This window comes from Pholis gunnellus (assembly GCF_910591455.1).
Source record: "Pholis gunnellus genome assembly, chromosome: 17".
Classification (NCBI taxonomy): Eukaryota; Metazoa; Chordata; class Actinopteri; order Perciformes; family Pholidae; genus Pholis; species Pholis gunnellus.
In genome coordinates, this window is record NC_136544.1 from 10,716,750 (window position 1) to 10,731,350 (window position 14,601).

The 14,601-nt window shown below is 44.4% G+C and overlaps 3 protein-coding genes across 3 annotated transcripts; all 3 read left to right on the forward strand.

Annotated features, from left to right (window-relative positions):
• Positions 1-1,101: 1,101 nt before the first annotated feature.
• Positions 1,102-5,933, forward strand: LOC306709552 (C-signal-like). The gene is made up of 6 exons (XM_079177732.1): positions 1,102-1,261; positions 4,117-4,171; positions 4,339-4,526; positions 4,612-4,773; positions 4,892-5,002; positions 5,765-5,933. Exons 1-6 carry the CDS (start codon positions 1,118-1,120, stop codon positions 5,876-5,878), a joined length of 774 nt encoding a protein of 257 aa, XP_079033858.1. The 5' UTR covers positions 1,102-1,117; the 3' UTR covers positions 5,879-5,933.
• Positions 5,934-7,467: 1,534 nt separating this feature from the next.
• On the forward strand, positions 7,468-11,406 carry gipc1 (GIPC PDZ domain containing family, member 1). Its single transcript, XM_079178322.1, has 7 exons — positions 7,468-7,674; positions 8,094-8,653; positions 8,755-8,940; positions 9,017-9,197; positions 9,306-9,418; positions 9,529-9,610; positions 9,709-11,406. Exons 2-7 carry the CDS (start codon positions 8,354-8,356, stop codon positions 9,858-9,860), a joined length of 1,014 nt encoding a protein of 337 aa, XP_079034448.1. The 5' UTR covers positions 7,468-7,674; positions 8,094-8,353; the 3' UTR covers positions 9,861-11,406.
• A 642-nt stretch (positions 11,407-12,048) lies between these two features.
• On the forward strand, positions 12,049-14,499 carry LOC306709510 (E3 ubiquitin-protein ligase TRIM39-like; the record flags this gene model as incomplete). The annotated part of the gene is made up of 6 exons (XM_079177688.1): positions 12,049-12,594; positions 12,794-12,889; positions 13,288-13,518; positions 13,601-13,623; positions 13,722-13,840; positions 13,933-14,499. The coding sequence occupies 6 exons, from the start codon at positions 12,049-12,051 to the stop codon at positions 14,490-14,492; spliced, it is 1,575 nt and encodes a 524-aa protein (XP_079033814.1). The 3' UTR covers positions 14,493-14,499.
• Positions 14,500-14,601: the final 102 nt, after the last annotated feature.

A 14,601-nucleotide genomic window follows, 5' to 3' on the forward strand; every position in this document is an offset into this window, starting at 1 on the left:
GCAAGTTCACGTTGCTGAGCTATTTTTGCCACAATACTTGTGTATCACACTAAATGGCTCTAATTCCTTGAGCGTAATGTCCCCATGGCTCACCGAAGACCACACAACACCGCTTTACACAAACCTTTATCTTATCTCATCGTATCTGTATTTTTCCTATAGCAGCACAAGGATAGAAATAACTACAGATAAATAGAGAAAGTAGAAAAATAATAAGAGTTATATCTCTGACACTACCTTCCAGTTCCAGCCGGACCACAGAGCTGGCCCCCATTACCAGCCTCTGAAGTCTGCCGGACTTGCCCCCAAAGCAAGGACCAGTGCTCTGGATGCTTCAGACTGGCAGAAGATCTGTAGGAGTCTGTTGCACGCTGAAAGAGTCTCCTCAGGAAGAGCAGTCTGCTCTGTCCCTTCCCGAAGACGGCTTGTTGTGTCCAGTCGAGTTTTTTATTGATTTGGACCTAGACTCTCACAGTGCATGAGAGAGCCTTGTGGGTCAGGAAGGTGACACCAGCAGTTAGTTGATTCTGCTTGACATTAAACTTCCTATATATGTGGCTGAGTGGAGCGCAGGGCTGTCTTTCAATCAGAGGGTTGGCGGTTCAAACACCGGCGCCACTGGTTGCATGTCGATGTGTCCTTGAGCAAGTCACTTAACCCCAAAATTGCTCCCAAAATTGCATACAGCCTACGGTATGATAGCATCTGAATTGTAAGTCGCTTTGGATAAAAGTGTCAGCTAAAGTAATGTAATGTAAGTTTGTGTGGACAACATGGAGAGTTTGTCTTTAACTAGAAGTCAGGTCACTGGACCTTTATGTTCGACATCAGTCCTTTGCTCTTTGTGTTGCTTTGCTCTATTGTTCTCTGAGCTTTAAAAAAGCCAACATGAACGGGATTCCACCAATTTATGGCAAGGTGACATTCTCTCAGCTCTACACATTCCTGACTTAGTGAGTCACCTAGTGAGTCACCCAGTTTTTGTGTTGGGGCTGTTGGATAGTATACACACTTTTTTTGAGATGAGAATGTGGGTGTGGCCAGGCTAACGGCCAAACATTGAACAGATGCTTTCTGCAAGAGCTCAGACGGAGAATTGCAAACTAATGAAGAGGAGATGGCAGCTCAAGCAGTCAGCGTGCTTATCACAGGAGCCAACAGAGGCCTGGGCCTGGAAATGGTTAAGCAAATGGTTGAGGGCTCCTTTACAGTAGGAAAGCTGTTCGCCTGCTGCAGGGAACCAGGTGGACCCGGGGCTGAGGTGAGTCTTGTAGTGGGTTTTTTTTCCCTCGTTGATGATCAGATTCTTTATTTTATTTTTAATTTATTGGTTTATTTGATATGGGATGGTGCACATTAATAAAAACATTGCTGTACATTTGCCAGAGTTAGCCAAGAGGCTATTTTTCATCTGTAGTTCCAAGGCAGATGTTACAAAGTCAACCTAAAAACTGAATATAAGTAATATAAATCATAAATAAAGTATACATTTACAAAGTTATGCAATATATACCCTTTACAAAGTCTGCAGAAACAATGAAATAAGAATATTAATAGAAGTAGTATCATCATTTAGGAGACTCTTACATTGTGAAGTACTAATGCAACACAGAGGCTCTCAAATCAACACATACAAAGCCAATAAAATGAGGGATAACTATATTAAATAGAAACATGGACTACAGACAAGATTAAGCTGCATTGTTAGACACTAGAAAACATCCATGTCAGAAGCCCAAAACACAAAAGCATGCAGAGTATGTGAAATATATATGTCAGTCTGAGCTAAACAACAATAAAACACATTCAAGCAGGTCTTTGACTTCATGTCTCATGTTAAAACTCAATACCTAACTGCTGGCTCAGTAACTGTTATCTGGCTCCTGGTGAGACACCACAGGATCTCACTATGGAACTCAGTAACAAACACCCGCAGAACACAAGAGAGATTGGATTTTCTTTAGTTCACGCAGATCTTTTTGCATCACAAATACAAGTAAACCGAGCTGTCCGTAGTCAACTAACTTCACAATAGCACCGTACATTACTTTATACCTCCATTCTGCCCTCTGAACTTTCACTGAGACAAGGTGTACCTTGGACATAACAGAGGGGTTTTTGATTAACCACAGTCTCCTTCCAAACTCGTGTTGTCCTGATTTCGCCTCTGGCAGCACGTCATAGTGACCAGCGCTTGCTTTCCCCTCCGTTGGACAACCTGCATTACTTATTTATCTGCTTCACCCCCCTTCTATCTTCACCCGGGCTCCTAGCCCGCTATACTAGACTCCTTGTCTCTTCCTAATCAACTTTGCACTACCTGCGTGTCAACAATGGATACAAAGCTGAGGCGGCCTAAAGAGCACAAACACCCTGCCTCAGTGACGTGAATTACATATGACGATGATACGGGCCAATATCACAGTATGGATGTGAATATACATGGATACATTTGATTGATTTTACACAAATACAATTTTCTCCCACAGTCTTTACTTCCTCTTTGACTCATTGTGCTCTTCAACATACAACAGAACAGAAAAATAAATCAGAAAAAGGTTTGCAAACCACAATGTTGCGTGAGTTAGAAGAAGCAAGAGTCCTGCGTCGATGAAAGCAGTGGTGGAAGACGTATTCAGATATTTTGCTTCAAAAGAAGCAAAAGTGTAAAAATAAAGCGAAACTCCTATTTCTATCAAAACTTGCCAAAAGTATTCATGCAGAATGGATTTTTTCTGAATAATATAGTGAGTGATTCATTAATCTGTGCATGACTTTAGTTCTGCAGTTGGTAAAGCTGGCGCTAACTTTAAAGACTTTTATACAGTTTGATTGCTCAAACTATTATAATACATTGCATTGGTCCTGCCATCTGCAGAAGTTCTCTGATGACTCTGCAGTGGTCGGGTGTATAAGGGACGGACGGGAGGAGGAGTACAGGGCAGTAGTGGAGGACTTTGTGGAGTGGGCCGGTAGAAATCACCTGCTTCTGAACGTGGCCAAGACCAGAGAGATGGTGGTCGACTTCAGGAGGAAGACGACGGCGCCACAAAAGCTGAGAGTTCTGGGAGTGGATGTGGACATGGTGGAGGAGTACACGTTCCTGGATGTCTCCATCGACTGAACTGGAAGGCCAACATCAACGCTGTGTACAAGAAGGGGATGAGTCGACTCTTTTTCTTGTGGAAACTTCGATCCTTCAACGTGTGCAGCAAGATGTTGGAGATGTTCTATCAGTCTGTACTTCTCCGTAGTCTGCTGGGGGAGCAGCATTGGAGCCGGAGACACCAACAGACTAAACAAACTGGTTAAGAAGGCCGGCTCCATTATTGGCTGCAAACAAGACAATCTGGAACAGGTGGTGGAGAGGAGGACACTGAAGAATGTACAACAAATCACCTCAGGCCAGATCACTCACCGCTACACTGTTGTTGTTTGCTGTTGGTTGAGCTTTGCACTACTGTTTAGTTTACCTAGTTAATTTAATACTATTCTATTTCATTGTATATACCGTGCATTTTTATTGTTATTGTATCGTTATTTTCTTTATATTTAATATGTTCTACTCTGTTATTTTATTGTATAAATTGTGCATTTTTCATTTTTCATACTTCATATTTTATTTTTACTCTGTTACTTCGTTTGCTGAAGTATATCTTTGCTGCTGTAACAAACACATTTCCCCCTGGGAATGAATGAAGTATCTATCTATCTATCTATCTATCTATCTATCTATCTATCTATCTAATACATAATTATGTATTAGTTGATTTAGGTTTTCTATTCATTTAAATCTGCAAAGTAATGAGGTGCTGAAGTTAGCCAATAAATGTGGTGGCGTATAGAAAAATGGTAAAGTATCTCAGAACAGTACTCGAGTATGTGCATTTCATTATACTTCATGGTGCTTTTGTGTGATTCTTTGTGGATGAACTCAGTTTTACAGATCTGCAGATTAAATTGACTAATCGAGCAGTTGAAATGTTATTTGATTAAGAATTTCTTTGGTCGAGGACAGCTGAACTTTCCACCGCTGGATAAAGGGGAGTGCAAGTGATCAACAGTGTGTGGGATTCTCTGCTGAATTACAAACTTGTCTTTTCTGTATATTTTAAGGCCTTGCAAACACTGGCAAAGAAGCATCCTGACGTCATCGTTGTCGTCCGTCTGGGTACAAGCTCTCTCTTGTGTTACATTGGGTTGAACCCTCCGTCCTGCTCCCATGTTGTCCTGGCACGCACTGGCCTCGACTCTATGAACAGCTCACGGCTCTGATATTTATCTGACTATCTGCTATTGACCACCTCTGATGCTCCACTTTCTTTCTCTCTCTGTCAGATGTCACTGACCTTTGTAGCATTAAACACTGTGCGCAGCAGGTGGGCTCTGTGGTTGGGACGGGGGGTCTCAACCTGCTGATTAACAACGCAGGCATGCTGGTTAAAGCCACCTTGCAGGAAACCAGTTCTGAAGACATGCAGAACAGCTTCAGCACCAATGTCATTGGCCCTATGAACGTAATTAAAGTAAGGGAGAGGAAGACCTGACACAGAACTCAAACACTGTTCAAGTTTCCTCTTGCTGACTTTCTTGCTGGTGGTCATCATTTAGGAGTTCCTGCCTCACCTTCGTGCAGCAGCGAAGGCCAGTGGGATGCCAGGGATGTCCAGCAGGAAAGCAGCCGTCGTCAGCATCGCCTCATTTCTGGGTTCAATGGAAAATGTTAAACAGTCATATGTCCTATTCTCTGCCGTCTCCTACCGTGTCAGCAAAGTGAGTGACAACCTGTTAACACTGTGACCTGCTACTCAAAGGCTTCATCTTACATTTAAGTGCAGCTGTTTACCCATCACCTCAATTGCTTCATCCGTGCCCCATCTTCTCTCTTCAGGCAGGTTTGAATATGCTGACACTGTGTGCTAAAGAGGAGCTGAAGACGGATGAGATCCTGTTTTCTCTGATATACCCTGGCTGGGTGCGCACTGACATGGGTGGAGAGGAGGTGAGTGAGCAAGAAACAATGTCGAGGAAGCTCTGAATGACACTTTACTTTATTAAAGCTCAACATTAACATCACGCCATATGATTTCATATTTCACCCCCACTTTTGAGTGTTCGTGTAAAGAATGGTGCAATCTCTACTACAGTGTTGTTTTTTTGTTCAATCAATACATTCCAAGGATGAAAACTAAGCAGTTCTCATGGTGACAGATTGTTTTACAAAGAAGCTTCATTCACATTTCAAGATTTTGAAGAGTTTACACACTGATGCGTCTAATATCTGATACCACACTGAGCAAGCAAAACAATACCAAAGACGTCACACAAAGCTGAATTATCAAGTGAAACAGATACCTGGATGAGAAAGACTTAATAAGATGCTGCTCAATATTAGCAATCATAAATATGACAGAATCCGATTCATAAAACGTATTCATTTTAAAGATTCATCCTACACAGCACAGGCTTGTTTTATTCATGCGTTTCACTTCTTTAAAATTCATTTTAAGCTTAACAGATGTCCTGCATGCTTTCACTTGCCAACATAGAGTGACATCAAAATAAGATATGGATCAGATATGAAAGTTTCCCAGCCGGTCAGAATGAAAATGGCCGATTGAGTATGTTTTTTTTTAACAAAAGATTTGAACCACTTATAGGTAGAGTCCATAACTGGTCTGCGAGTAGAAACATTCGATTCTTAACTCAGAGGAGAGATGACCTGTGTTAGCCTTTGTGTTAACTGTGTGTTTCCGACCACCAGGGGGAGATCGATGCTCCGGAGAGTGTGAAGGGGATGCTCAGTGTGATGGCCTCCCTGACTGAGGAGCAGAACGGAGCCTTCCTGACCTACCAGGGCAGTACCCTCCCCTGGTAGCTTTAAAGCAACCACTTCATAAACTGCAGTCAATCACTAAATTAAAGTGAAATAAACCAATACTTGTGCTCATTACTTTGCCTACATCATGCTCATTTTACACATAAGCATGCACTTAGATGAGTTGATACACTCTTTGGTGATTTCTTGAATTTGAAATACGCTTTGAGTTTTCTTTTGTTGTTTTTTTAAATCACCATGAGGCACTGTTCCACACAGCCACCTTGGCGGGGCAGATCTTAAGCGGGTTGTGGTTGTTCCCGTTGATGTTGGCTCCAGGGCAGAAGAAGGGGTACATCTTCTCAGTGAAGAAGTCGGTAAAGGCGTAGATGGGCGTCATGCTGACAGGGTTGGAGAAGGTCACCTCTCCGGCGTCGTAGTCCAGCTGCACCCTGACTCAGGTCAGATCACCTTGAGGATGCAGCGGGGTGCTGGGCCTCGTCATGGCCGAGTACTCGCCCTCGCAGTGCAAAATCATCCAAAACCCGCCCTCAGGATAGTGCTGGGCGGTATACTGGTTTTAATTTCCCGTATGATGTGAATTTTTCACAAAGTCATACCGGTGCATAGCCGGAACAACTGCTGTCACTCTTCAAAAAGCAGTGGTAAACGTTATTCACAGCCAAAGCAGTTGGGGTAGGAGCTAGTTTTCTTATGTGTATTGAGAGGGACCCCTAGTCATGGTTTATAACTTTATAACAACAATTAATAACCCACAACTAACGCTCTTTAAAGAGTTCAAGTTAAATCAACTTCTTCTACTGTCAGGCTCATCACACGTGTCAACACTATAGCCTATAATATTCACCCAAAAAAGTAGCCTTAATTAATTATCTGCATGAATCACATGCAGATAATTCCAGTGTTTGAGCCAGTTTGCAGTTTATTCACAATCAGTTGTGGGGAATTGGCAGAAATACGACTTTATAACAATTATATATTATGTTGATTATTCAGGCAATTTTTTTTATTTATTTAATTTAGCTTTCAGTTAAATTCATCCCAGAAGCAAACACGTTTGAAAACGCGCGACCTTTACTTTGAAGGCGAACTGTCTCCGTTGCCGGTATAGCAAGACCTCCGGTTACAACCTTCATAATAAGACTTTTACAGTAGACAGCAGTGTAGTTATGCATCGAGACTACCAGAGGGCAGTGTATATTCACTACTACTACTATTTCTACTACGACTACTACCACTAGTACTGCTACCACTAGTACTACTACTACTACTAAAACAAGATAAACAAGACAAACTAAAACAAGACTCTATAAAGCACTAAAGCAGACACGTTCATGTCTCTAATGAAAATATAGGATTTGTGACTTTCACGCAACACCTGAGCCACCTCTCACACAAACACACGCATACAAAAGTGCCCTAAAACTACCCAGACATGCCTCGTATTCACCCCCTCTTTTGTGCTGAAGCACGTAGTACAGATGATATCTAAAATGCCTCTAATCAAGTTCAGAGTTGTTGGCCAAGTCATATTTACGACGTTGGAACAGTCGCTCAATTGGGAACGGTTGGCTTTACGAGGGAACCTGAAGGCGTCATTGTTCCACCCCTGCTGGGCTAAAGCTAAACCTACAGCAGAGCGTTCACAGGCTCGGTACTTGTTACAATCTGAGCCAACCTGTCAGGAGCAGAGCAGCAACACATACTGGACTTTCTCAGTTTGCAAAGCAAAACGTTTTTAATTTTAATTATTTTGGACAACTCACAGCAGTACCGTTAGCAGGCTAAGCTAGCAGGACGAGCTAACGACAGTTGGCTAAAACTCCTGCTCCCTGGTAAGAATGACCCGGCCTGCCATGTTTACTCCCTACTGTTCACATTTAGAGGAAAATAGTAAAGCTAGCTAACTAGCTCTCTCATCTCAGCTACTCAACCACGCCAGAAACCGCCACGCGTGTAATTTAGGGATTAACTAGTCACTGGTTTATAGCTGCCGTTTGTAGAAGTGACAGGCTAGGCTGCTAGCTACGTGAGAGTTGTCAGTGCTTGAAGATGTGTGGAAAATTTGCCTCACTAGCAGCTAACATTAGCTCTATTTGTTGTCCTGACTGTCCAAGCTAAGGTATAATTAGCCAGTGCTAATAGAAACCAACATTATAATGGTATTACTATTTCGAGGGGAAGTAATGACAGCATGTTTACACTACTTTGTTAAATGCATGAAAATGAGAGGATTTCTGTCTCTGTTTTCCAGTTGAGGACCACCCACTGCAGGCTGCTGGACGTGACAGATCCAGCTATGTAAACTGCTCTGATGTGTGGACTTCTATATCCATTCAGGGGCCTGGTTGAGACAGCTTTCAAGCTGGTCTGGAGGACCACACTATTACTGTGACATAAACATCCAACAGACCTGCAGCTAATTTGGCTGAACAGAGGTGTATGTTGGTCTGATCATAGCGTAAACCTCCCACCTCAGCAGCCTCCTCCCTCTGCTCCCCCTGTAGCACTACTATGCCTCTGGGTTTGGGAAGAAGGAAGAAGGCGTCCCCGTTGGTCGAGAACGAGGAAGCGGAGCCCATCCGCGCAGGTCTCAATGTGCCGGGTATGGATGGCCTAGATGGAGGTGTTGTTGGGCTGGGCGAAGGTGCCGCCTCTGAAGGTCTGCCTCCTCCGCCCAGCAGCATGCGACCTCGCCTCATCTTCCACACTCAGCTCGCCCACGGCAGCCCCACGGGCCGCATAGAGGGGTTCAGCAACGTGCGGGAGCTCTATGCCAAGATTGGCGAGGCCTTCGGGATACCGCCGGCCGAGGTGAGTCACTGCTGATTGTGAGGATAATTAGGTTTGCTTGAGTTTATCAGGGGGAGAAGGCATTGTTGTAAATCCTTCCTGTTTGTTGTGTCCCTCCACAGGTTATGTTTTGCACACTGAACACTCACAAGGTGGACATGGATAAACTGTTGGGAGGACAGATTGGACTAGAGGACTTTATTTTTGCCCACATCAAAGGCCAGCGAAAGGAAATAGAGGTGTATAAAGGGGAGGATGCACTAGGGTTGACGATCACTGATAACGGAGCTGGCTACGCTTTCATCAAGGTGAGAAATAGTAACATGGAGGGATAGCGTGACGAGCTGGAGAGCGGATTATTTATCTGAGTTTTGCTGTTTTCAGCGAATCCGCGAGGGGAGCGTCATTCACCAGATCCAGGTCATCAGCGTGGGTGATATGATCGAGTCGATCAACGGCCAACGCCTGATTGGGTGTCGACACTACGAGGTGGCCAAGATGCTGAAGGAGCTGCCCAAAGGGAAGGAGTTCGTCATCAAGCTGGTGGAGCCCCTCAAGGCCTTTGGTGGGTTTGGGAGAAGTTGTCTGATGTTCCATCGCAGATGTTGTATGAACAGCCACACATGCTCCTCAACAAAGTGCTTAGGGATCTCTGTTTTATCATTCTGCGTAGATATGATCAGCCAGCGGTCCGGAGGGTCCAGGTCGGCCTCGGGGGTTCAGCTGGGGACCGGCAGAGGAACTCTGCGGCTGCGCTCTAAAGGTCCTGCTACAGTGGAGGAGCTGGTGAGTGTTTTTATAACACCTGTGGACTGATAATGGCTGACTGTATTGTTTAGAAAGCTTAATCCTGTTGTGTTGCCCGAGTCTTCTCATTGAATCTTTTTTCACTCCAGCCCTCTGCGTTTGAGGAAAAGGCAATTGAGAAGGTGGATGACCTGCTTGAGAGCTACATGGGCATCAGAGACAGCGAGCTGGGTAAGTGTATGAATGTTGGCTCCACAGGCGTCAGAATTAAAACTTGTGGCTGTTTTCATGTTCACTACATCTTCTCTGCCCTTTCTCCGTCTCCTCAGCGGCTACCATGGTGGAGCTGGGAAAGGACAAGAAGAACCCGGATGAGTTTGCAGAGGCTTTAGATCAAACCCTCGGGGACTTTGCCTTCCCAGACGAATTTGTTTTTGACGTCTGGGGAGCCATCGGCGATGCGAAGGTCGGGCGAGTGTAACCTCTGACGCTGTCGGAGCAGAGCACCCACAACATTCAGCACTACTAGAAAACACAACACTACCGTCATGAGTTTGTTTTTATTCCAGTGTATACTCCTACTATTTTTTAATTTAGAGTCTTATCCTTTTTTGGGAGCCTCTGCCTAGACAAAGAGGACAACGGCAGTTAATGGGAGAAGAAGATGACTCGTGATGACTTCCCAAGTGCTTTTATTTGTCTTCCGGGCTTTTTCCAGAAACTACGAGCACGCTGATGAGCTTTCCCTTTGACCGCCTCACGTGAACCTGCATGTCATTGTTGTAGTTGTTGGCAGTGGAACAAGCGGAGCACAAGTCTCTAATATGGGAGTGATGAGAGACAACAAAAAGTAGATCTTTGATACTTGGCAAAAAAAAAAAAAATGTGATTTTTCCACATTGCACTGTGTTGCGTGAACAGAGATCGCACTGTACGTCACCTGGTGAGTGGCACAGTTACTGCACAAAACAAGGCATCGGCCTCCCTGAGTCCCAGAGACGTCCTGAACCACTCGCTGTTACTGTTATGGATCAGTTTTACAAGCATGTGCTGTTATGTTTTTATCTTCATAAGGAATTATGCTGGTTTTATGTCCTTTTTTTTTTTTTTGGGGTAAAAAAAAAAACTAGTATTTGCAAAACTCATAGTAACATGTAGCTTGCTGACTAAAAGATCAGTGGTGTTTATTCACCTTTAAAACACTCCACGCTGTAATGAGGTTAACGTTCATACATTTGACAGTGTTAGAGAAAATCTGTGTTAATTTACCTTTTTTTTTGAAGGTGAGGATGAGGAGCAGAGTGGTTCTCGGTTTGTCGACTTTTTTTTTCTTCTTTTTTTTTACAGCTAGTGTTTTTATATAAAGTGATGTGAAGTCTATTTTAAAACAGGGTTTGTGTAATGGCTGAAGAATTTGATCTTGTGTTGCAACTACTTTTATTTTGAAGCATTACAGAAGGCAGTATTAAAGAAGAGAGTAACGAGATGGAGTAAGTGTGTAAAAAGGAATCCGTTGAGAACAAAATGCCTTCATTTCTTCTCATTTCGTGCATTTTATACGTTTTAGTTTGATGTATGAATTCTGGCGCATGGTGCTGCAAAGTAAAGTATCCTGTCATTGGAGCAGAATGATACCAAACTACTTCCATCTCGTGTTGACTTGTGTTGTTCAAAGAGAGAGAAAAAACAGGCAATGCTGCACCCACTACTCAGCGTAGGTAAACACATGTCTTAAACGTTTTGCTGTTAACCTTTTTCAGTATATCCAAATGTATGAAGCTATTTTGTAGTCTTGTTTCATTCTTCAGAGGTGATGGATATCTACATGTAATGAAACTGATGCTAGAACACTGTAACACTGAGAAGAACACGTTATTTTGATGGCTTTGTATTACACTGTTGTCAATGTCCAATTATAATGCAATAATAACATCGACATGGCAGTTTCTCCTTCTGTTTGGTCATTCCTAAGCTCTGGTATGGTGTGTAAAACATGTGCGTATAGATCAGATTATCGAACACTGTTGGCTGCTTTTTGTGCTGTCTAAAGAGGAGAGACTAAGCTGTGGTGTTGTTTTTTTTTCCAACATTCACACAAAGCTCCCCCGGGGTGTGTTTGCTTCTTCTAACCGGTGTCCTCCTGAAATATATATGACATTTAACTAGAAATCACTTGGCGTGTCAGCAGGTCCTAAGAGGTAATGTAATAAGATACACCTTAGTGAACTTGATCATGCTGGCCACGCGCAGCGGGGTCACCTCCAGGCCTTTGTCCCGGTTCAACACTAAATACCGTAGATTATAAATGTAGTTTTGAGTTCTGTTTACTAAAATCACTTGTGTCCAACCATCATAACTTATACGCATGTTGTTCTTTTCACTAACAAAAAAAAAAAAAAGAGCACGTTCAGCAACATTCATGTTTAAAGAAAACATGCGCTTTTGACTCCGCTTGAGACTGCCCTGTTTCTGTTGTGGCTGAGAGAAGAGGGGTGGTTACGTGTCCTTTATTTACTACAAGTCAAGTAAACCTGTTCCTCGAGTCCCTGTTGATGTCTAACCGTGGTTGCTCATAAACAGTGTCCAGATTACTCTTTGGCTGCATTCAGAGAGGAGCACTTCTTCCTTGCAGCTGTAAAAACAGCCTCCCTGCCCAACAGGAACCAGCCATGGCGTTGCGCCCACGTGCGTCATCCCAGCCCGGAATACTTTCCTTCTTCCAGAGTCCCAAGGTAGCTTCAGCCCTTCGACCGCGGGCCGTATCCTCGCGCTCGGGCTCCGTGCTGGAGGAGGAGCTGTCTTGTCCCGTCTGCTGTGACATCTTCAAGGACCCCGTGGTGCTCAAGTGCAGCCACAGCTTCTGCCGATCCTGCCTGCAGCAGTTCTGGAACAAGAAGAAGGCCAGACGCGAGTGTCCCGTCTGCAGGAGGAAGTGCTCGCTGACGGAGCCCACGGTCAGCCTGGCGCTGAAGAACGTGGCCGACAGCTTCCTGAGGGAGCAGGACCGCAGGACGGCCACAGCCGGAGCAGGGGAAGGAGCCGGCGGGGCGGGGGAGCAAGAAGGGATGGTGGAGGTGAAGTGCGTCACACACGGGGAAGTTCTCAAGCTCTTCTGTCTGGACGACTTTGAAGCCCTCTGCTGTGTGTGTCACACCTCCAAGAAGCATCAGGGACACAGAGTGTGTCCTTTGGAGGAGGGAGCGCAGGACTTTAAGGTAATGTGTTCATGTTTAGCTGCAGTTTGTAATGTTTTTTTAAAAAGGACTACATGCTTCCAATCATTGGCGGAAACTCACTGAAGGGTTTAAGCATTGTAATCACCTTTGTCAGATTTCACTGCAGTGAACAGTAGTTTTTTTTCCTGACCTCCCTTCTGTGCAAAGTCAGAAACATTTGTTTTTTCCCCCCCTTCAGGCAGAGCTGAAGGAAGATCTGATTCCTCTGAAGAAACACCTGCGTGGCCTGTATGAAGCCAAGCAGGAGTGTGATGACACAACTGTGCACATCAAGGTATCAATACACCCGAGAGGACCAGCATACCCGCTGACATGACTGTGACTGAAGTTGACTGTTAGTGTGTACACATGTCAGCCGAGTAGTTTTAAATACCACACTTTTTCCAGGTCTTAAAGACACAAGTTCTAAATCAGGATTGTTTGATAAATTCAGAACTAAAGAAGCCTTACGATATAGTATATTTTACCATAGCTAGCACAGGTATAATATATATTACACTTTTATAGGAAACAAGATGCACATAGGCAAGTTAAATCTAACTAAAGGTAGTTATTTATTAGAGATGTAGATAAACAGAGGCTCACATAAGGTGAGATAAAACTAGTTGACTCTATCAGTCACATCGCTGTACATTCGCTGTATTTCTTGAGCCTTACTTCTGTGTGTGATAGAACCAGACTCAGGCCACAGAAAAGCAGATGAGAGAGGAGTTTGAGCAGCTGCGGGAGTTTCTGCAGAAGGAAGAGACGGCCCGACTGGCTGCCCTGCAGCAGGAGGACGAGGAGAAGAAGGAGCTGCTGAGGAAGAAGTCCGAGAGCATCACCAGAGGTATCCTCACCTTCTCGCACGCCGTCATAGCCATTGAGAATGAGATCGCTTCCAGTAATGCTCTCTTCCTTAAGGTAACTGTTTTGTAAAAGTTTCTCTGAATTCATCTAACCATGCAAACAGTTTGTAATACTCCCTTGTCCCTCTTGATTTCAGAATTATACCAACACAAAGAAAAGGTAACAGCTTAATTATCTTCTGCACCTGGCCTGTATACCAGATTAAGCTTTCTAGAGGTTCAGTATTGATAGATTCCTGTGTGTGATTCTTCTAACAGAGCACAGATCCCACAGACTGATCCAGAACAAGTGTCGGGAGCTCTTATAAATGTGGCCAAGCACGTCAGTTCCCTCAAGTACCATGTGTGGGAGAAGATGGCGGAGCTGGTTCAGTACAGTAAGAACATTTGGTGGCACGTTTAGTATCATTTAAATTTAATTAAAATTTCAACACAATCACCGTCTGTTTTTTGTTTCTTTCCCTTTCAGCACCCATCAGCTTGGACCCAAACACTGCCTACTCCTGGTTGTCCCTCTCTCCAGACCTGACCTGTGTCACCAACAGCGGATGCCTCCAGAAGCTCCCAGACAATCCTGAACGTTTTGGCCACTTTGTGTTCCTGCTCGGCTCAGAGGGCTTTACTTCGGGCCGCCACGCCTGGGAGGTGGAGGTGGGCGACAAGGCGGACTGGATGCTCGGAGTGGTCAAGGAGTCCATCGACAGGAAAGGCCGGATTTCTGGGTGTCCCGAGGGCGGGTTTTGGATGATCTCGCACTACGAGGGCGAGTACTCGGCCATGACGAGGCCCAGCACCCCGCTGCATCCTCAAGGTGGGCTGACCCGAGTCAGGGTGCAGCTGGACTACGACGCCGGAGAGGTGACCTTCACCAACCCTGTCAGTATGACGCCCATCTACGCCTTTACCGACTTCTTCACTGAGAAGATGTACCCCTTCTTCTGCCCTGGAGCCAACATCAACGGGAACAACCACAACCCGCTTAAGATCTGCCCCGCCAAGGTGGCTGTGTGGAACAGTGCCTCATGGTGATTTAAAAAAACAACAAAAGAAAACTCAAAGTGTATTTCAAATTCAAGAAATCACCAAAGAGTGTATCAACTCATCTAAGTGCATGCTTATGTGTAAAATGAGCATGATG

Coding starts and splice junctions, on each gene's coding strand:
- LOC306709552 (XM_079177732.1), top strand. CDS start 1,118: ATGGCAGCTCAAGCAGTCAGCGTGCTTATCACAGGAGCCAACAGAGGC. Junction 1,262..4,116: donor CAGGTGGACCCGGGGCTGAG/GTGAGTCTTGTA, acceptor GTATATTTTAAG/GCCTTGCAAACACTGGCAAA. Junction 5,003..5,764: donor CTGACATGGGTGGAGAGGAG/GTGAGTGAGCAA, acceptor TCCGACCACCAG/GGGGAGATCGATGCTCCGGA.
- gipc1 (XM_079178322.1), top strand. CDS start 8,354: ATGCCTCTGGGTTTGGGAAGAAGGAAGAAGGCGTCCCCGTTGGTCGAG. Junction 8,941..9,016: donor CTGGCTACGCTTTCATCAAG/GTGAGAAATAGT, acceptor TGCTGTTTTCAG/CGAATCCGCGAGGGGAGCGT. Junction 9,198..9,305: donor GGAGCCCCTCAAGGCCTTTG/GTGGGTTTGGGA, acceptor CATTCTGCGTAG/ATATGATCAGCCAGCGGTCC.